The following is a 23,515-nucleotide window of genomic DNA, read 5'->3' as shown; positions in this document are numbered from 1 at the left end:
TAAAGAATAAAAAACAAATTCTTCAGTTAGGATTAGCCTACAATTCTACAGTGAACCTGAAACGCAGCATCTGTAGGCAGAAATGTCTTAATTCTTGTCTTCATGCAGTTCACATACACTCCCTGTTGTTAATCCTTTCACATAAAATTGCTGGTTGCATTCATATCACTTTGTTCTCACAGCCCCAAAATACTTAATAACAAAATATCAGTTCCAATTCTAGAATTGAATAGCTACAGCTGTACTTGATGCCAATGTATTGCCTGAACAGAGGATGTAAAAAACAGATCAAAAATCTGTTTTAATCACCCACTCCACCCTGCCCGTTATTTATTCTTTAAATGGCTGTTTGGAAGGAGTCTTTAAGACTACAATATCCTAAGGGACACTTCTGCAAATAGATTTTGCTGAGTGGTGCTGGGTCTGAGGGAGGCTATGATCACTCCAGTGTTACAGTATTCACTTTTGCACATGGACAATATAAAACTAATAATAATTAGTTCTGTAAGAAGCCAACTAAAAATAATGAGAGCTACAAAGCTGCTGTTTGGTAAGTAGCACCTACGCAAGGCTGCTTTGAAAGAGAATTGCTGAAACACTCAACTGTAGAGGTGGAAGCCAATCACGGTTGCTCACTGTCTTCTGCCATTAAGAACCAGTACAAGTGGACAAAACTTTGCATGCTGTGACAAGTGGTTAGGGTAGCCTGCGTTTGCCTGGCCTGTAGCCAAACCAGAGGAGAACACCCAGATCTGAACATCCACCAGCAGCCTAGAACAGCGATTATGCTTCCAGTACTGCAGTGGTTAACACTTAAAGTACAAACTTACCTCTCTCAATACCGGATCTGTTATTGAACTTAAATTAACAGCTCCTTCGTAAGTCAAATAGTAGAACACATTCAGGGACCTAACAGCCTCTGGCCCTTGCTGTTTGTAGCCAAAAATCAGGTCAATCCACTGGTGGAGCTGGCAGGAAACAAACTCACTTTCTAATGCCTGTAAGAAAAAACACACACAAAATACAGAAACTTGGTTTGCCAGAGAGTCGTTGTTTAGTAGGAATAGAACCACTTTTATATCGTGTAATAAATGATCTTAACAAGTCTAAATACGAAACTGAGAACAGCGTTTTAGACATTCTATCAACAGAGTTAAAATACGTGGGCCCTGTGACAGATGCCAGCCTCATGCCCCACTCCCCTTTGCCTTTTAAACTCTAATAGTGGGAATAAGGAAAAAAACAGTAAGTGGGAAGGATTTATGCCTTTGCAGACAGCCAGGATATGTTCTTATGAACTCTCAAGATGAAACTGTGCCCTTCTGTGTGATGTGCACAGTGAATAATAACAGCAAGATCATCTGATTCTGACAGACAGAAGGGGGACTGAGTGACTCGGAAAAGCTGATCTGAGGATGTCAGTGTACAAATTATTTTGCATGCTGGAATGTAAACTTGCTTGCTACTTTCGTGCATTTCTTGTCTAAATCTCTTCCACAAGCCTGTAAAGAACCAGTACTGCACCCAGTGAAGCCACTTTTCTGAGGATGTTGTCCAGGTACAGCCCAATCCCCATGACAAAGGCATCCAAACGAGAATGAATTTCGCCATGGTATTAGACACAACACATTTAAGGATAAATTTAAAATCATTGCCATCTAAAGAGTGAATTAATCTAGGACAAGCCAAAAGCAGGATTTCTTTTCTCTGTTTTATACAGGGGATGCAATATATTTCTCATCTGAAAGAGCAAATGAAGCAACATAAGCAAGGCTGATATTCTCTTCACCTAACGAATGGAACGAGATTTTCCTCCTCAAGGAAATTCCTAATTTTGAGCAGAGGAAGTTAAAATGGATCTGAAAACCACAGAAATCGCTCTGCAGTTTGCACACAAAAATGATGGGTTTGTTTCATTAACCCATGCCTGAAAACAACATTTAAATTGACACATAAAACCAGCAATTGTCTTAATTTGCGCGGTGCACTCCACACAAAAGCCCTAAATATGTTCAAATTAGAGCAAGCTGCTTGATTGTCACTGCAGTCTCGTGTCATATTAATGCATGACAAACATTAAACCATACACTTAAATGGCAATTTATATCATTTAAATGTTTACTGCCACACAAGATCATCACTCATTTAAATGTGACTTTCTGACAGCTAATTTCAGTTAATTTTCCTCGATTCACTTAATTAGAACTTTCAATCAAAGAAAGACCTGTACATATCTTCCACAGCAGATCATTCTCTTTTTTTAACTTTTTATTAGGATTCCCAGCTACTGAATGGCTGAAAGCTTCCTTAAAATGAATTAGCACACGGCACAGTATCTCTTTAGATAACCATACAGAAATGCCTTACAACATACGTGATTAGAAAGGTTTTTTTCTTTTCTTCTCCTTCTCTTTTTTTTTCCTCTCCATTAAATTAAAACCCCCAAACCCAACATCTAGACACAGCCACACAATTAAAACTATAAAAAACCACAAGCAGGGCAATTAAAAATTAATGATTTCAAAATTGTTTAATAAGATAAAACCATTCAGGAATCTCAGGAGTGTCCATAACACTACAATGTGCAGCCATAAAATTCTACAGGGCTCAGCAAATGACAATGACATGAATTAATTTTCACGATACTCTGCTAAAGAAGAATGAAAGACATACATGTAACTGGCCCTAGAATGTACTTCTTGTTATCAGGGTAACTACTTAAAGTCTGGGAAGTCGCATCAGGGACTTGTGATCGCGTTCTTTTGTACGTATAGGCACATAGGTTCCACGCCCTTCTCTCCCAAAGCTAGGCTTGTAAGGGGTCACACTGCCCTCACAAAGCATTTGGATATGAACAACCCAAGGAATCCCACTCTGCAGTCTCACATTAACATATATATAAAGCCATCTTCTTAAAGCAAAACTAAGACACTCTCTTTGAACTGTCATGGAACGGTTGGGAGCCTTCCTGAATCGACTTCTCTCTTCTAAGTTTCAAACTATTTGGCACTTGTAATTCTAGCAGATCTTAAAGTAGATCACTCTATTTTTTCTTCCACGTTAGGCCATTTTCACCCTCTTTTTCTTACTTGCCAAATCGCAAACGAAAGGGCTAACAAAACAAACAAACAAAACCCCCCACCAAAACCAAACAAACGACAAAAAGGGGCTACAGTCAGCATGAAGGACAGACCAAGCCCAGCACACAAATCCACAGGCTAAGTAAGCTGCCTGTCGTTTCAGGGTCACTGCTGAGCTCCTGCTTGGGAAGGGACGCGCTTATGTTACGGCACAGTCGAGGGAGGAACAACGGCAAGCAGTCTAGATAGTGATTAAAAAACGAGGTAGACTTTCAATAAAAACACCATAATGGGTGCCAGACTTTACAGCTGCTCTGCTATAGATTATTTAGATAGGGGTACTCCCTGAACACATCCGAGAAGCGAAAAAGTCCCAATTTGCATAACCATCGAGTTATAAAAAGGAGTGTTTAAAACCAGAATGTTACCGTCAGCCTTCACCTCTTGCAAACCTAACCCCACGGCATCAAAGACTAAGCACTCAGGATTAGTTGGGCACCTAGGACAGCCAGTGCTCATTAGGGCTGAAGTTAAAAATGGCAGGCAGGGATAGGAGACTGACATCCTTCCCATGCTGCTCTTAAAGCAAAGCAATCACTTGTTAGTGGTCCCAGAGCAGACCAAGAGCATCATTTACTGTGCACCCCAGGAGAAGTGCAAACCAAGGAAATCCTCCACAATGTCCAGCACAATCCTGTAATACCCAATCCTGTTGAGTTATTGTAAAATAAATCAGTGACTAATGCCCAATTGTTAAAGGATCAAACAAGAGCATGAAAAGAGCGTCACGTGCAGCCACACGCAGATTGTCAGCTCTGTCCACAGAGACTCATACCAGCTTTGACAAAGTGTCTTGGGGCTGATATCTGTTTCTTTAATGATATCTATTAGGCAGAGGCTAAAACACTTGAGATATGCTAAAAAGTACAGTATACAGATGTCAAACACAAACACCTATTAGTAACTTCCATCTCTCCATTCCCAAGGCAGAAAGGCTTCAGACACCAACAAACTGAAGCCTTGATCTTACAAGGGAAATTCGAGTTCATGCAGAAGTCTTTTCCAAAGGCAGAATCTTATGCCACTGAATAATGTGCAACCAAGTCTACTTCTTCAGGAACGCCTCTGAAACTCATTATTTCACATGGATCTTTTTCTGCCCTGATTTCTGAAGGGAATAAACAGAGAATAGTTTCCTGCTAGCAACTAAGGAGAATAATTATCGGTCTCACATTGACAGGAGTGGTTTGGTAAAACACGGCTGGAATGACAAACCCCATACAGCTGGCAGGTTTAAGGAAGATCTTCCCTTTTTCCAGTATAAATGCTCTAACTGTTCATTATTCTCTATTTCCCCCAACAATATTATACCCTTGGAATCAAGATTCATAGCTTTACAGTGACAACCACTGGCTTTTGCCCTCTACTTTTCTTTTTTTCTTAGATGATGTAATGACACAACAGATGAAATGATGTCCATTAAAAATGAATATATACTGTGCTTGAGACTGGGATGAGGAAGAAATTCTTCACTGTGAGGGTGGAGAGGCACTGGAACAAGTTGCTCAAAGAAGTTGTGGAGCCTCCAAGCCTGAAAGTGTTCAAAGGCAGTCTGGATGAGGCCTTGAGCAAGCTGATCTAGCAGGAGATGTCCCTGCCCATGGCGAGGGGTTGGAACTAGATGATCTTTAAGGTCCCTGCCAACCCAAACCAGTCTGTGATTTTATGTTCCAGTGCTGAAATTAAAAGATACCTGTATTTCTTTTCACCAGCACAGGTATTTACTCATAATCAGGCTATCCAGAAAGAGCCCACAGTATTGCCTGCCCTATTCCTACACTGATGACAGCAAACCCATCTGGAGGCACAGTACAAAGCATGTAACCCTTGTCTGAAAGACAGACCAGAGGTACAACCTATACAAAATGCGTTTTTCTATCCTTAAAAAGGAAGCAGAAACCTTACTGATAAACCAAAACTGCTTCTCACAGATGAGTAACCTTTCTTCTTCACTCGATGTAAGAAAGCCAAAAGGGCCAAGAATATACCACAGCGACAACTAAGAAATTACAAATCTCAACTACGAGTCATTGCCTCTTGCCCTTAATGAGCTAAATATTTTCACTCCTCTTTGAAGGAAGGCATTTCCTTTGAAACACTGCAATTAACTGAGTCCTTTTGTTTGATTGGTTTTTAATCTTCCATTTGAAAAATATTTCTGCACGGACAGAACTATGATGCCACACTTTTTTAGGAGAAGTACCATTTTGACATGAAAAATCCCTTGCATGAGACAAAGCACCCACACAGCTGGGGTAGCAGGTAATGACTTTAAAGTGTGTCCATATTCTGGTGTGCAAGCATGTATGCACATGTACACTTAAAAAAACCCCAAACGCCAAACTCAGCAGAACCAAGCAGCAACTGGAGTCCTGTTTGCATGTGCAGGCTCTCGGGCACAAGCTGGAAATGCTGCCTTAACGCTGATATATGAGCTCTGTAAGTTACAATGAGTAAGGCTGCTTTTTTCAGCCTAATTAGAACTGTTTCAAATTTTCCTGCTAAATATATGATAGAAAGGCCTTTCAACTTTTTTTTTTGTATTATTATTCTAGAGTTTCTTTCCACATCAACCTTGTTCCAATCAAAATATGTTTCGAATTAAATTATTTTGATTCAATATGTGGATCACATTTCACTTCCAAGATTTAAAGTCCAAAAAGGAAAAGTTTAGGCTGTTCAAACAAAGCAAAAGCAGCCACTTTGCGGAAAGCTATTCACATTTACCAAGACTGACAAATTGTTTGTGTGCACCATTAGGTCTAGTTTCTGCAATAGCTGCCAGATTTCCTGTCCTCCTAATAACGTATTAACTCTTGAAGTGCTGGCTTTATCTTTTGAGGTTTCTCAGTAACCACTACCATTTAAAAGTAAAGTCCTATTTGATCACATGGGTGGACAAATGAGAGGAAAAACAAGGCTGAGAAGCCATTAGAAAGACGCTGAACCTGCCTTGAGGATATCGGGAGGAGGAGGAAGAGGACAGCAGACAGAAGAGAGCTCTGTGAGGTTAGCACAAGTTTCAAAAGGATTAAACTCACACCAAAACCGTTCACAGGAGCAAGTGGTGGTTTCTAATTTGCTATGTAGCTGCTCCAAGCCAATGTAGATAGTTCTGTTAACTGCATTTCACAATTTGCTTTAAAACTTGAAATACTTCTGAAAGTGAACAACTACTTCACTGCCTGAGCTGAAAGAATTCATTCATCTTCCTGGTTTTGCGTGCTCCAGGAGTGCTCTGCTAATGCCTCCTACATTACCGCTAGTGTTTTATCTTCTGTTACTACCAATAACAGCACAAAATGAAACAAACACACAAACAAAACCCAAACAAAACCAAGAACTCTACAAAACTCAAAAAGTTCTGGCAAATAAACTCTTAATAAAAAGATTTAACCCAGGTGCTTCAGTGAAGATCACTGATCTTACAGAACAAAGGACATCAACAACCTGGGAAGCAGCTCGGGCACAGGAGATCGCTGGAAGATAAACTTTCGATAAACTTTCTCTCCTCCTTCTACTTCCCCCTACTTAACAACAAACTAATAAGCAATGAGGAAAGCGGGAATAAAAAAATAATAGCATCTTATTTCCTGCAACAGAATTTGGGGCTAAGGTGCACAAGCAGGCATAAGCAGCATGCAAACAAAGAAAAACATTTTGCAGCCTAATGACTCAAACTTCTGCCTGAATTTCTATCATTATTACCACTAATAGCATGTCTAGCTAAATATCTCAAGTGCTTTTTTCATCTTTTGGCCATTTCTAATTCAGTCTGTAATTACTGTTTTGTAGTTTAAGAGGACAGGTCAGACAGCTGTTACGTATTTTATAAGGCAAAAGCTACATGGCCTTTGAAATTTGGCTTTAATCTCAACTGCAAAGTCTATCATTATGTGCCAGCAATGGAAGATTTAGGTGAATATGGAAATTTAACTACTCCTTCCATAAAGAGCAGTGCTGACTCTCTAAAAAGTATTTCTTACTACATATGCATGATAAGTTACAAATTTGAGACCAATATTTTGAGGCAAAACTGCTACAATTTACTATGAACAGACTAAACGTTGCACATGTGTCCTTACATTACAAAATTCAGACATCCACCTTAGGTGCAAACATCTGCACAGATGTTTATCTTTACTCCCGTGAGCAATTCCACAGCTTTCACATCAGAACAACCTAGAAAGGTGAAGTAAAGCACTCTGGCTTGCAGATCTCCAAAATCACCCATCAGGAGACACATGTCTATGGCTGTAAAGAACTCTTGGGAGAGCTAGACTTAAAACCCAAACCTCCAAAGCTGACACTTCAGAGAAACTCTAAACAGGTTAAACAAAGCCAATAAGGGTCCCAATGCAGTGCAGTTATAAAGCCACATGCCAAGTAAGAGCCCACTTGCCCACAGTGTATCTAACTAGTATATCCTTTTCCTTGACCATGCACACTGGCACTTAACAGCTAATGAACTACAAAGCACAAGCTGACTTATCTCACTTGTTCACATATTCCACCAGTCATGTTTGTGGCAATACTAACTTCCACAGTGACAAGGAGTGGGCAAAACCTGCCTCAGACAACTGGCTGCATAAACTAACGGATGCTTTTCAAAAGGCCTATCAAGAATGTTCACTTCCTAAATGTTTGATTTCTTCTCAGACAGTGGCAGAAAAGAAAAGATTGTGAGAGGAAGAACAATAACCAAAAATGATTAGGAGGTCTTTATTAAATTCTACTCCATGGAAAGTAACATATAAAAGTCTTAATTAATTACAGTTGTGGAATCAGAGAAGTGGCATAACTGTGATGATACTGATGTATGTGGCTTACATTTGCCCTTCCCCAGAGGACAGACAATCTAACCACAACTGCTCAGGCCATAGCCATTTACTGCTACAAATATGTCTAAAAGCAGGTATTTATGACACCAGGAGGTGTTGCTGATTTCTCCACTATTTCCACCTCCCCCCACCCAATCACTGCATTTTTTGCCCTCGTTTAAAATGGCTGCAGTGTTTTCAGGGCATTCTCTCCCCCAAAAGAGTCAACCACATTCCAAGGCCAAGGCAGGGAATGAAAATTCCGTTTGAAAATCCTCACACACTGCACTAAAAGGGGGTAGGAGGCTCCCTCCCCTCTGAAATTCAGCAACTCCTCTCCTAGTTCCTCCAGCACTTGTTTTCATGAAGCCTGACAGCAAGGATCTGGAACCTATTACCCATGGAAGCACAGGCTGTTAACCACACAGCTGACAGCTGGCTCAGTCAAATTAGTTTTAAGTGAAGTTTTGTGTTAAAACAAACAAAAAACAACCAACCACCACCACCAAACAGCAAACTCCCCACAAGATACTGCTATTTCACAATGCAAGGCTGCATACCGGAGAAGTCGACCAGCTAGGAGGATGTGCAACTCTGCTAGCATCCTGTGCTTCCAAGCTAACATACCTTTCTTCTCAGAAGGTCAATGCAAGTATACAGCTTCTAACACTTCAGCTGACTTGCACTCCTCTGGCCAAAGGACTTCACTGGGCACCTCCTCGAGCCTTGTCAACGTGATCACAGTTGCTTCCCAATGTCAAGTATTGGCCAAAGACAAGCACTACAGACTTCTGAGAGAGCATTTGTCATGGTAAACACCAATCCACTTTTTCACATTGCAGATTCTTTCTCGTTAAGAGAGAGGTGCAAAACACATGCTACAAAACTTCAAACCACCTAAAATTTGCTTGCCTTTGAGGTGGAACAAGCTTTGTCACTGAATCTAGAAAGAGGCCAAACTCTGACATCGAGGCAAGTGTTACGATCAGAGGACGCTGCCCCAGCGCTGAGGTCTGAGAAGACATAGCCAGCGTAGTTGTCCTGTAACATATGGTGAAACTTAGCAGATACAGTGAGGGTCACCAAGTTTAGAAAATGGGTCAAACATCAGTCTGCACAATCAAACCGGGAAAAGCCAGTGTAAGTGAACACAGATAAAACTACACTCAACACAGCTTCCATGTTGAGCGTTAGGCTGGGTGCTACCATCCCATTTAATCCTCACGCTGAGGTTTAAGCCTGCGCATACTGGCTGCTTAATGACAGCACAACGGACTTCAGCCCAGGAGAAACCGGCCCTTGTTTTTTTTCATGCATTTCACACCTAAACTGCTTGTACATTTCTTCCATCCGATTTGCTCCCTGAGACATGAGAGTCAACTGTTGCTTTATTTCTGCGCTCCGTCTCAGCAGCTTGCAGCATTTATGCTGTGCTTTGATGTGTCAGTCACGTATGCAATTCACAAGAACCGCGATGATCAACAAGTATCAGTATGCATGTAAGAGGAGACAGAAATGGCTGCTAACACATGGTCTTCTAATCACTGCAAACAGCACAAGCAAACATCTTAGGAGAGTTGTAGAGACTAATTTGTCTTTGAAGGCAGTTCTGGGGAAAAAAAAGTTCTGGAAAATTTTGTTTGAGATTAGGAAATGGTATGACAAAAGGTGAAGGAATGTAAAATTTAAAGCATGGTTTAGGGTTGTCATTTGACTTGTCTGCCAATTCACAGAACAGGAAACATTCCAGGCCTTTTGGAGAATAGAGCACGAGATTACAAAAGCAATTAGGGTACCAGCTCTGAATGAGTGCCCAAACTATGAGGCAGCACTGTATCATCAATGTGTAACCCACTGCGGGCTAACACGCACAGGTGAGGACAAGATCGGCTTCCCCGGGATGATTATAAACAGCAAAGCTCTGATCTGTTATGAAGGCACTCTGAGTAATTGCTCGGGATGGCAGCACAAAGTATGCTTGGCAAGGACATCAGACTCCCCAAAGCTGGCATTTAACTGGAATGACAATGAAGAATCGCTCTTTAAGAGTGACAGAGAAAGGGAGAATTTGTACAAGGACAATAGCAGTTTCTCCATTCAGCAGTTAAGAAAGAAAAAACAATCGACCAAGCAACCCAACAAACCCCACAACAACAAACAACAACAAACCGAAGTGCCAGATCTTCAGAAGATGCTATTTGCACCACGAAAAGCTCTTTGCCAACCTGGCCAAACACAGCGGGCTCTCGTTTAACACCCTCTTCAGCCATATTTGCTAAGCAAGCTACCAGGGGTCTAGATCCAGACAAACTGGTGCTCAGGGCAGCTCAGCTTCTGTGGAATACCCTAGGACAAGCACTTCCCGAGTCTCCTGATGAAGGAGGACATTGCTCCAGTCTTGGCTATGTGTCATGCCCAATCAAAGTGGATGCCCTGGTTTCTCTCCTGCTCCGTGGCAGCAGTTTGGCTAGTGATGGAATTTGTAACAGATCAAAGACCTCTTAGGAGTCAAGTTCAATGCTTGAAAGAAATTAAACTGAAAACGGATTTTATTTATAGATTACTCATTAAAATGTCCACTGTAGAAAATGCAAGATCTCTCTTTTCATTCTCAAGCATCATGCACTGCCTGTTGAGTTTCAACTAGTTCTGCTTATACTGCTTTCTCATAGGTACTTTCATTTCTTCTAGACTTTTCTTCTCTTCTTCCACCGAAGCTGCTTCAAATTTGCACTGTGACAGCTGTACACAGAAAGACAAGTGATATACTGAGCATACTGCACATGCTCAGGAAATCGAGGCATAAACACCTCCAAGTGCAACAGACATTCTGTAGCCAGCTGAGAGCAAACTTTTCCTAACCTTTGTATTACTCTGCCATGAACTGTGTTAGTGGGAAGAGCACAGGAGATGAATACTATTAATATTCAGAGTTTGCATGTTGGAGAAGCATCGGTTATTAGCATTTTAATGAGTTATATTCGTTCAGTTACAGACTAAATAAGATACCAGAAGACCCTAGAATTTCCCCTTTTATCAGCAATGTAATTCTTCATAGAAGGTGGCCTTTAAAAAAGTAACATTTAGGGAAAAAAATAATCAGTACTGCACTAAAGCAATATTTAATTCCCATCTTCCAAATAACCACTTAATTCAGAGAATGAGCTCCCACAGACAGCTCTTGCTCTCTGCAAGGCAAACAAGCAAGACATTTTCTACGCTACTATTTCTCATAATGGAAAACGAACGAGTTGCTTTTAAAAGATCAAAACCAAGCAAAACCAAAACAACCCCCCAGTGTTCTGCGATATTTTTAAGTAGCAATAAGCAAACGACAAGGTTTTAATTACATAACGTTCTAATAAACGTAGTCTGATGAACGTAACAGGGATAGCCGAGTTCTGCGTGCAAGCTTTCACCCGCAGAGCACACGGACGCTGACAAGCCACTGCTGCTCGGCACCCTGGCGGACTGACCGCACTAGCCAAGCCGCGGATCCCCAGCTGCTCACCAGCATGACCACACAACGGAGCAGCTGCCGCAACTGCGTCGGATCTCCAGCCCAAGCTGCACGACCTAAGCCTGAAGTTCACCTTACGGGGAGAGCAGAAAGGAAATGAACACGGTGTTTAAAAAGCCTGGCAGGTCTGTGCTTTCAATTCTAACCGCCACTTTTGGGGACAAGCTGCTGCTTTCTTTTTGGCGCTAAACAGCAAAACCAGCAAAAGCTGCATTTGGAAGGAAAGAGAGAGGAAAGAGGAAAAAGGACAAGAAAATTAAACAGTGCTTCGGGCTTGCGGTCGGCCGAGTGCAGGCACGAGGGACAGGCAGGGAGCCCTGCGGCGCAGGCAGAGCCCAGCGCGGAGGGCCTGCCGAGCGGCGGGGCCGGAGCCGATGCCCGCGGCGGCTGAGCGCCGGGCGAGCGGCGGGGCCGGAGCCGATGCCCGCGGGGCCGGAGCCGATGCCCGCGGCGGCTGAGCGCCGGGCGAGCGGCGGGGCCGGAGCCGATGCCCGCGGCGGCTGAGCGCCGGCCGCACAGATTCGCCTCAGGGCAGCGCCAGCCTCCCGTGGGCAGCGCCCCCACACCCACTGCTGCACGGCGGGGAAGGCGCTGGCGGTTCAGCGGCACACTGCGCCTCAGACGCGCCGGCGGAGCGGAGCCGCTGGCCACCGCTCCCGTCTGCGCAAGCAAAAGGCCAGCAGCAAGGCAAGGGTTAAGCGGCGCTGGAGCAGGGGAGGGGGCGGCGATGGGGCACAGGGAGTTAATCAGGCAGCGTATCCAGAGCCAGGCTTGGCGAGGCCTCGCTAATGAGCCTCAAGTACCCTGCCGTGGCTTTCAAACCTAACTGGCTTCAAACGATGCCACCCCGTGACAGAGTACTGCTGGCCATACGAAGAGGGTGATTAGAATAAATGACTGGAGTAATTAACTCTGATTGAAAACCACCTGACTGGAAAGAGATGCTAGGAGCTGTTTAGGCGATGGTCTTCTGGTAGAAAAAACCGGCAGTGTTTGTATGTGCTAAAAGAGCTCTTCCTTTCAAATAGGTATGTGGTGGCACTAATGAAAAGCAGCTTTCATTCAAGGGCCTCCCCATTCATCCTGAAAGGGCAAGAAAAGAAAAGCTTCAAAGTAGAACTAATTTACTTCACCCAAACCCCACTTTGGGAAGCCTGTAGTTTGTCTTAACACCAGAACAAGATAGCGGGTTAAAAAAATAAATTAAACACGTGAAAATTATCTTTTCAGAGGAAGCTGCAACATTTTCGAGACACCTGCAAATCGGTCTGGCATCCTTCTGAAACGCTTGCGTCAAGGCCTTCATCAAGAAATCGCATCTTTGTATTTTCTATTGTTCACGGCCCCGTTGCCAGTTTTCCCCTTGCAATGGGAACTTCTTTGTGCTAGGGAAAACAGCAATAATTTTCCTTTGTTGTCGTTGTTGGAAACAGGGCTGGCAATCTCCAGCAGCCCTTAGGCAAGGAAGCGTATTCCCTGCACATCAGCGTTCTCTGTCCCGCTATCTTGCCGCTGTATTTCACGAAGCAGAATTACAAAGAGCGAGGGCATTACTACCTGCTGTTTTACAAGCAATCAGCAATTCATTGTACCCGTGTTGTCCTGTACCTGCTGAGTAAATGCTTTAAAAAAGTTCCACTAACTAACTGCCCACTTACAACTACAGTATGGTAGCAAAAGCAATTCACCCAGTGTTTATACTGAGCCTCTGATTTATTTGACAGCTTTACACCTTCAAGACATGATATAATTAAATGTTTTGACAACGAAACAAAAATTGTATAAATTAGGAGGTCGTTAAAGGTGTACAGTATCTAAAATTTAAATCTAGTGTAGCTATAAAAGATTTCTGAAATGCTCCTATAAAACAGAAAAAAACTATTTCACTTTTAAAGAGTGGGGTTTTTTATCCAAAGACTTTCTGCTACTGGATTAAAGTATTCTATGCCTTAAAAAAAGACTTTCCAACTGTGTGTTGGTGTGAATGCAGTTGGTGAAGATAAAAATGTAATTCAATGTTATCTTAGAAAGGCAGCCAGATCACAGAATCGCTTGGGTTGGAAAAGACCTCTAAGATCAAGTCCAGCTGTCAATCATGACTTAACAAAAATAGCTGACCTAAAATAAGAAGAGACCAAATTAAAATACTGGGCAGTACCTTGGTTTATTGTGTCAATTGTTGTTATTTTGATTGTTTCAAAATACAAATCGACATCTGCCACGATGGCTTAGGGGTCAACTAACACAGGCTGTGATGTTAATCCTGCCCTTCCAAGACACTCTGGTTCAAGCCTCAGACAACCCTTTGTGCCTGCGCGAACCAGGAGCTGCAACTGGCACTTTCTATCCTACAGAAGAGGGCATGCAGTCCTCAAGGAATGCTGAAAATGGGGTTCAGAAGGAGAAGAATTATCTGGTGACCAGGTCTGTGTTCACAGGCTGCCCAAGGGAACGGGGGGGATCCCTGCTCATGCTCAGGATGGAAACAAGCATGTTAAAAATAAAATTTTAAAATGGAAACAAATGAGAATAAACTATAGTTGCCCGCTCTAAGGTCAGTTCCTATCTTCAAACTGCAGTTTCATTATCATTTTGGGTAGTATGTGTACAAAACGTGAGCCTATTGCTAGACTTAAAAGCTAATTGTTTAAATAATGTATAATTATACAGCCATTATTTAAACATTAAAGCCTTTAAGCAGCTACGTGAAAACATTTAGAATCAACTTGGTAATGCAGCTGAAGAGCACTGTTATTCTAAAGGAAACTGTAACCCAGCAAAAGGTAACGATGACCAGTTGTTTATAAAACTCACTGAAATGTTTGGGAACTAGTTCACATTCTCATGCTGTGTTTATGTTTCCATTTATCATCCTTCTCCTCGAGAAGATAGCTCAAAAGGAAAAAAGACTGGGGAACAAAATTTTGTTTAAACTACACATGCAGACGTCAGGTAATTTAACAAATCGAGACAAAAAAGGGATGCCTGTGTATAGCTAAAATCATTATTGCCTTAAATCATTTTCTGCTCTCTCTGAGGGACCCATCCTTGCAGTGTGGTTTATAGTTATTTTGTATATTTGGCTTTGCCAACAACTTCTAGCTCACAAGTGCAGAAAAGGAACCAGAAACGCAAGCAAAATCTAAGAGTATACTGTGAGTAGATGTTGCTGCAGTGTTGTTAATCAAAGAACAGAATCTTGGTTTAAAATGTGCATTGGTGATTGGCTCTCCCTCTCCTCACACTTCTTTTTTACTGTACTGTAGCACCACAATATAATATTACATCCATAGAAAATGCATTGGTAGTGATGGGAGGATTTCAGGACTGGCAGAGCAGGCAAACAAAAATCAGTTATTCATCAAACTGGTCATTAGGAGGATTACTTAGGATTGCAGTGACTCTATTTCTGAAGAGAAGTATTTTTTCTCTCTTCCCCCCCCAAATTACTGAAGTCACATACTTTCCCATAATGACAGATGGTATGAACATGGAGAGTCTGTTTTCCCTCACACCTTTGCTGAAGAAAATTCGGGAAGTCACCATTTTGTTTAATCAAATCTTTGGTTTTCACTAGATTCAGTTACCAGTGGCACAGAGGATGAGTGGTGCTGATGGAGTACACCAACCTTAACTCAGAGTAATTCACATGTTTATTAATGTTGTTCTAGCAACCCTTTGTTAAACACTCATTTGAAATGCCCTCAATTCTCCAAATACTGTTTCTTCCCTCAGGGTGCCAGTAAATTCAAGTGAACCTTTCTATAATTAAAGAAAACATCAACGTAAGCAGCCACACTATGCAGGTGGATATTTTTTGCTTCGGTTTTGTTTTGTAATTAACTTGAATATGTTCTACTGCTTCTCTTAGCGCACACACACTAATGAAATCTGCCTGGGAATATCATTCTGTATTAACAGAAATGCTGCTATTGCCACACCATCTCAAAAGTGTTGTGAATTGCTCTCGGTTTAAAACCGCTTTTCTTTCTCTCTCAAAATGAACTTCCATTATAGCAGTACTGAGTCTATCCCAGGGATCAGCTGACATGGAAATACACACAGGGAAAAATTCCATCTGACTCAGAAATCTCTTAGACAAAGCCAGGATTCGCCACTTGTCCTAACACATACCATCAGCTAGACAATAACGTGCACCACTCCCAACCTTTGGGCATTACAAATGAAAGCAGAGAGGATGAATCACCATAAGCTACATTCAGTAGTTTACCTCTTACAAAAACTACAAACCCAGTAAATTTGGCACCACACATGTACACAAACGCAGGCATCTCAAAACGCTGCTGAACTGCTCCCAAAGGCACGATCAGGAAACTTTCAATGACTTTCTATAATTGCCTTGCCACTGAGATGACAGAATTTGCTCTCTGTATAATTTAATTTGTGCCTTTGATTCTTGTAAATCAGTTCCATTAATCCCAGCTTTGATTGGAACATCCATCCTCTCCAGTGTCTTCCTGTGCAGGAAAACTACAAACTGACCAGTGCCGTTCTACAGGCAAGAAGTGGCTTAGGAAACGGTTTGCCCATTACTACATCTCACTATTTCTGTTCTGCAGTCATCATTTAATTGTGTCCATGTTGATGTTATTTTACTGATTTTTGGGAAATGTCAACCTCTAAATGGGAACAAACATATCAAATGGCCCCAAGCCCCAACTCATATGGAAATGAAGTACTGTAACCTGCAGCATTACTGGAAATGGCAGGCAGAGATTCTGCTACCTAAAACCTCCCTCAAATTGTAAAGGATTTAAATAAAGCCCTTTTTCCTAATCGAAAATAAAATAAAATCACAACTAAGTAGCCACTTTGAAAATTAATAGAATTGCTAAAAAAAAAAATCTAAGACTTAGTGGAAGAACAATCAGAACCACAAATGCATCTATTTCCAAAACTTCTGTTGTCTGGTTTGTCCATAAATTCATCTTAGTTTGAGCAGGTTCCTCTCTTCTTTGTCACGTATTCAATGTGTACACGAGGTACTGAATCATCTAATACTTCAGTACCTCCTTTAAAACGTGCAGTCATCAAAACCCCTAAAGCCTGCAATCACAGGAACTTCTGATACAACACAGTAAAGACTGTCAAAGGCTTTACACATTTATGTCACCCCTGCACTGTACATACACTAACCAAGCCATTTAGTTTTCCTTTACAAAAACACACCAGGCCACATTGTAAAGCTTTGGCACAGCACTGCCAAAAATAAGGGAAATGTGCTATGATTTATTAGCCAATTAAATGCATAATTACTGATTTACCCTTCAAATTACGCATGAAAAGCCCCATTGTTGTGAGCTGAAATGAAAATTTTAGTGTATGATTCTTGGCAACACTAAAAAACTTCACTGAAGGTGAAACACACACATAAAGATAGAGAGTAGGATGATAAAAATGTTTTACCTGCAAAAAAGGGAAGTATATGTATGGTAAAAATTGGGTGGTTTCATATTTGATCCAACTGTATCTGTTTCAGCCCCAAACCTGAAAGTTCAGGGATTAAAAGAATAGTTTCCTGGATGTTGGAAGACAAGAAATCACAAAGCATAAAGGCTTCTTAACAATCAATTTGTCTTCCTTTTTTTAAAGTATTACAATTATCATCCCTGAAAGATTCTTAAAACCAATTTCTACTTTTTAAAGCATTGCAGTTCTCTTGTTGGTCTTGAGCCGAGGCTATAGGTAAGAAATCCAGTACCACGCTGTGCACAGAAAGGAAAAGAAAGGTGCCTGTGAAAAAGGCGTTCCTGAAAAGCCTGTGACTCAGCTGCGGAGAGAAACTCCATCTGCTCCCTTCTGTATCACCGTTTGCTTTCCAGTCATTTTGTTGCTGCTAGATGATAACATTTCAATGCCACATTTAGCATTTAATTCTGCACAAAACTTGGGCAGGCAACACGGAAGCACACAGCAAAAAGCCTTCGAAGGAGGCAAGGGCTGGGAACTCTCAGAACTGCCAGGAAGGGAGAGCGAGGGTGGCTGCCTAACCATGTAAAGCCAGCAGAACATGGGATCCTCTGACTGGGAAAAATCCTGTCTGACCAGCAACTGTGATCTGGGGAACAGCGAAGAGGGAGGAAGACAGAGACCATCATTCCTTCAGTAAGTTTACATAAGGCAGCCAGGAGAAGGAAAGAAAGGAGCCACAAAAGCCACAATTCGTTCTTTCCAGTTACGCAAGAGTTAAGCATTGAAAATCACTGCCAAAACTTTTGGGTAATTTTTGTTTTGCTAGGATGAAGTGAGGCTTCCGAGCTCACGTTCTCCCCCTTCTACCCACAGTTAGGAATCTGTTTCGTCAAGTGACAAGTGACAAAAGCTTAGACTCCTGCAAACTAACAATTTCAACAGCAACGGCTAAAGGAAAAGCAGAAACTGTGGCAAAATTTCAAGTGAGAAAGTCTGGTGTAGTGGGCATTAAAAATGGAAAACTCTGAAAGAAAAATGACAGGAATGACAGGAATTGTAGACTAACTTCACTACATAACCTAAAGATCCTTCCACATAAAACAGCGGGGGGGCTCACGTTATATGGAGTGAGGCATATACTAATGAACATTTTCAAAGGCCTAACAGCTGCTGGACCACTCAAGGGAAATAAACTGTTAAATGCACCTACTAAAAAAGCAGGGAATTAATAAAAACATGAAAACGAGCAACTAAACTTACACTGAGCCTTAGGTTAATCTCAGCACACACAATGTTAAATGCAAAGTATTAGCAGCAGTTAGAATTAGGAAAACTTTTGTCTGTCACAAAGAGCCGCACTGTTTCTATGCCTATAGCAAGCCTCTCTTTCTTTAGTACCTAAATGCCAAAGGACTCTTCCCCTTTAGAAAATTCCTGAGTTTGGACTTTGACAAAACAAAATTAAAACCAGGCCACACAGTATAATTTTTTTTTCCCCAACTGTGCAAAATAACTCCATGTCCTTCTGGTTAGACACATCATAACGTAAGAAGGAAAATTAATATAAGAAACCAAAGTATAAGTTACACACACAAAAATTTCCATAATATCCATCATAAAAGTAAAAAAAAAAAAAAATCAAGAAACAAATGAGCAAAAGAAACCACAAAAAGACTGAAGCACTGGGATAAAGCTGTAAAACTCCTGAGAATGACTTGTTGGTTTAAAGCTTGTGTGCTGAATTCAGCTTATGTAGGAATCAGAAGGGCTTAAAATACTGGATTCAGATTTGATTTTTAGCTCTGCTCCCCAGGAAAATAAGCCTCAGGTGCTAAGTTCCTTGCCAGTTCACCTATTTGTCCATTCTGCCCCAAGGAAAATGGAAATCTCTGGCTTATTTCAAGCAGATTTGAAAGATGAGCAAAAGATAAGTAAAAGATAATTTTATTTGTACAGCTCTTCAGACACAGACAAGAGATCCCCACCAAGGGAAATCCAGGCACTGTGTATCCTTCATATAGAATCAAAGAATTGCTTTGCTTAGAGAAGAACTTAAAGATCATCAGGTCCAGCCATTATCTAACTCTGCCAAGTCTGGTGCTGAACCATGTCCTTCAGACCACACTGCTGCCTTTCTGAACCACCTCCAGGGGCAGGGATGCAGCCACCTCCCTGGGGACCATGTTCCAGTCTTTGAGAATCCTTTTGGAAGAAGTTTCTTCTAATATCCAACCTAAGCCTTCTCTGATGCACCTTGGCATCATATCTTGGATGTGTCTGGGGAGCCAGTACAGGCACACTGGCAGGCACCACAAATGGTGATGCTCCTTCAGTTGCAGTGGCACAGGGAATTTTTGGGAGAAGTTGAAGTTTCTGCTGGGGGCTGATGGCCAAGAAGCGAAGGACACACACGTGTAGGAAACCAGGCTTCAGCAGTCCCACTGCTCATCAAGCAACTGGTTACTTTCTCTGGGTTAAGTACTTTAGAGATGGACTCGAAGATGTTATCTTAAAAAGAAGTTGTAACAATAATTTTCAATCTGAGCAAAGTATAAGAAGGACTTTTGACAAAGGCATGGAATGACAGGACAAGGGGGAATGGCTTCGAAGTGTCATAGAATCATAGAATCAACCAGGTTGGAAGAGACCCCTAAGATCATCCAGTCCAACCTATCACCCAGCCCTATCCAATCAACTAGACCATGGCACCAAGTGTCTTATCCAGTCTTTGCTTGAACACCCTCCAAGGATGGCGACTCCCTGGGCAGCTCATTCCAATGCCTGAACACCCTTGCTGTGAAAAAAGGTTTCCTAATGTCCAGTCTAAACCCACCCAGTTGCAGCTTGAGGCCATGCCCTCTTGTTCTATCACTGTCTACCTGATAGAAGAGACCAGTAGCAGCCTCTCCACAGCCTCCTTTCAGGTAGCTGTAGACAGCAATGAGGTCTCTCCTCAGCTTCCTCTTCCTCAAACTAAGCATCCCCAACTCCCTCAGTCATTCTTCGTAGGATGTATTCTCTGGGCCCTTCACAGCTTCCTTGCCCTCCTCTGCACTGGCTCAAGCACCTCCACATGCTTCATGTATTAAGGTGCCCAAAATGGAACACAATACTTGAGGTGTGGCCTCACCAGAGCTGAATACAAAGGGACAATCCCTATCCCTGCTGGACACAGCATTGCTAATACAAGCCAGGATAGAATGGTTTAGGTTAGAAGGGACCTCAAAGTTCATCCAGTTCCAACCCCCTGCCATAGGCAGGGACACCTTCCACTAGAACAGGTCAATCAAGGCCTCATCCAACCTGGTCCTGAACACCTCCAGGGAGGTTGTGGAGCACAGAAGCACAAAATGTGATCATACAATCATAGAATCAACCAGGTTGGAAGAGACCTCCAAGATCATCCAATCCAAGTGGAAGAAGCTGGACTTAGATCAGACACAAGGAAGCAATTTTTCCTCGTGAGGGTAGTGAGACACTGGAACAGGTTGTCCAGAGAAGCTATGGAAGCTCCAAGCCTGTAAGTGTTCAAAGCCAGGTTGGATGGGGACCTTGAGCAAGCTGGGCTCAGCAGAATTCCCCTGCCCATGGCAGAGGGGTTGGAACTAGGTGATCTTTAAGGTCCCTTCCAACTCAAACAATTCTGTGATTTCATGATAATGCTGGAGGTCCTTAGAACACATACTCAGCAGCAGGGAGCTCTTTCAAGTTGCTTATAAATACATATACACACACACATACATATACACACACATATATACCTGTTTCCTTAGTATTTATGTTTAAATACTTAATCATATGAAATAACTGTGTCTTTTTTCAACAGATGCCCAATGTTCTGAATAAATGAAGTTCAACCCAAGAAATTACATGCAAGTGTTAATACTGGAGTGAGTCAAATGAAATGACATTTTCTAGCTGGCTGTGCATTGCATCTTTCACCTTCCTGGCCAGCTACATACACTGAAAATGTGCAATATTTTTAATTAAGGAAAAGAATATGGCCACACATGCTAAAATCACAGGCTGTAAAAGAACACGATTCAGGGATTTGCAAAAACCTTTACATCTTCCTTGGAACACTGAGCAGAAATCAGCTCTCTCCCTTCATGTGCCACTTGAAATTCCTGGTCCAGATTTTGGAGAGAACACACATGTTTTTAGCACAGCTACAGCATGCTAGGAAGCTACTGTTCCTATGTATCCTTAATGTGAACCAGTCCCTGGAACACTAACTGAACATAAAGTAAGAATTTAGTCATTAATTTTATTTCACTCTGGAATCTCCATCACTGAGAACAATGGGGGACAAAGCCAAAATCCACTGCAAATTCTTATGCTGCTTTGTGAAATTTGGCATCCATCAGCATCGTATAACACACATTAAAAAAGCAGCACTACCAGGTTTAACACAAATATTTAAAGCAGCTCAGTATAAACTTTATGTCCAAATAAAGTCTACTTAATATCCAGCGAGCAGCAGTGCAGCTGCCTTAGCTCACGTAACGTTTCACACATGGAAACCAAGATGCAAGATTACCTCATTTATGGTAACACTCATAAACTACACAGTACACAGTAAACATGTCTGCCCAGCAAATTAAAATATCACTGCACTATGCAGCAGCTGAAGCTATCCAGAACCTGTTTATAATCCAATAGAAACAGAAATTTGTCTGCAGTTCTAGAAACAGGAGGGGAGGGGGAGGAATCAAAGTCTAAGTAAAATAAACTGCATTGCAAGTGTCACTTGCCCCAAGACTTCCTGCTTCCCACAAAAGACATGCACCCATTCTGGAGATCAAAGGTCATGGCTTTACAATAGGATACATTGTAAATAGCTTTAAAATAATTGAATACAACTGCAAACCAAGGACTCATTTATAGCTTGCTAGGAAAAAAAAACATATAGCTGTTTTAAGTCATTCCAGTATATGAACTGAAACCTGCATTATAAACCTGCATCTACTTCAAAACTACCAGATCACCACCTGCATACCAGTTGGATTTGGTCATTCCACAGCCACCTAAATAATGAAAGGCCTTGGAGTAAATTACATGCCACTACTGTTTTGATTATCCTCCACAATGTCTGGAGGAGCACTAAAATTGGCCATACCTGCTGCCACGAGGCTGGGTGCTCAGCAGCTCTGCTAGGAGTCGAATCTAACTCCTCCAGAGCTAACGACCACTTACTCTGCCTGAAACAGCAAGCAGCGACTCGAGTGCTGGAAACAGCCACCTGTGAGATAATTTATGCCTCCGTGTTGTGCTCATCACACTGAGTTTACTTCTTACACAGCTGTCTAGCCACTGGGATGGTGACTTTCCAACCAGGGGGGTGGCACGACACTCTTCCATTCTGAGAGTCTGCAAGATGCCGGTTTACATGCCTCAAACCAAACAGCATTTATCCTGTGCTCAGAGGCAGTGCCAGCATGTCGTGCGTGCCAGTAGGAAGCCTGAAGTCAGGGATGCACTTCTTAGTCATTTGTATTTACCTGCTCTTCTTTTTAAGCCACTTCAGCATTTGCTGAAGGAGTAGAGCTACCCACTGCCAACACAAACACATATTCCTCTCCAACTCAAGAGGCTCATTTTAATTCAGTAACAGAAAAGGCCTCACTTCTGGGCTGAAAGGACTCCAAAGTTGTTTGCAGAACAAAGATGCACAGCACATAAGTTACAATTTATTATGGCTACTTTTGTAGACCGCAGACTCACTCACAATTTATAATCAACACTGGTTTTCACCCAGCCGAAGTGGCTGTGTCACACAGGTCCATGCTCAGTATTAACAAGTAAAATCTTCAGAATGCTGATGGTCAATAAAAGCTCTCATAGCTCTTTACATGTCCAAAACCCTGCACAGCCTTTCCTGGGATAACCCTGTGAAAACAAGCCACCGCCTGAAAGTGATGTTTACTAGGGCTTATCTGGCATGCAAGCTGTCCCATATTAGTAAAACTGCCTCCCTTCAGGGCACAGTAAAGTGGGGAGTTGGTTGGGAGTTGTTAACATATTTACTATCTCACCAGGATTAAAGGCAGGAAACAATTCCATGATATTTACTCGTCTCTGCTGTTAACCTTCATTACCTCTATTAGACCAGCAATTAAACCCCTACAAACCCATCATCACTAGTCGCAGCCGAAGGACAGCTCATCACGGGGCTGACTCGATGCTCACTTTAACAAGTAACTATCGCCACTGCCTTCAGCCAGTGGGTTTCGCCCTGTGGTATGCAGGTGCCTTTGGTCTATGGACTGCTGCTAAAAGACCACAAAGGGTAATTAAGGAAAGTCCTGCCTTACCGTGAGTCGGTTTATATTTGTACCTTCAGTGAACATTTATGAGGTCCCAGAGTAAAGCACGCTGGAAAGTCACTGTCATAGATCTTTTCTTACGCAGTCAAAACAGACCTTGGAGTTTTTACAGTGGTTTTGACCTTTCAGCTGCAGCAGGTGATGAGTTTCCTCAACAAAACTGAAGGTCTGAATGATCAGGGATTCCAGGGTAATGTGATATCTGTCGGAACGCTCACCTTTGTAGGTAGGGTCTGATAGATTCATTCTCTCTGTATCAATTCCTCTGTTCTAGCA

General features: G+C 42.1%; 1 protein-coding gene and 1 long non-coding RNA gene across 2 annotated transcripts in view; one reads left to right on the top strand and one right to left on the bottom strand.

Moving 5' to 3' along the window:
• The window catches only part of LRBA (LPS responsive beige-like anchor protein), a 370,336-nt gene that overhangs the window by 54,274 nt on the left and 292,547 nt on the right, over positions 1-23,515 (bottom strand). The window contains 1 exon segment of the mRNA XM_064149442.1: positions 831-998. Within this exon segment, the coding sequence (XP_064005512.1) occupies positions 831-998 (168 nt within the window).
• Positions 11,398-12,967, top strand: LOC135178538 (uncharacterized). Its single transcript, XR_010303595.1, has 2 exons — positions 11,398-11,605; positions 12,711-12,967. It is a non-coding gene; the product is annotated as an uncharacterized LOC135178538 (long non-coding RNA).

The sequence above is a fragment of the Pogoniulus pusillus genome, chromosome 10, assembly GCF_015220805.1.
Source record: "Pogoniulus pusillus isolate bPogPus1 chromosome 10, bPogPus1.pri, whole genome shotgun sequence".
Classification (NCBI taxonomy): domain Eukaryota; kingdom Metazoa; phylum Chordata; class Aves; order Piciformes; family Lybiidae; genus Pogoniulus; species Pogoniulus pusillus.
Note: the sequence above shows the minus strand (reverse complement) of the source record. Positions and strands in the feature narration are given on the sequence as shown.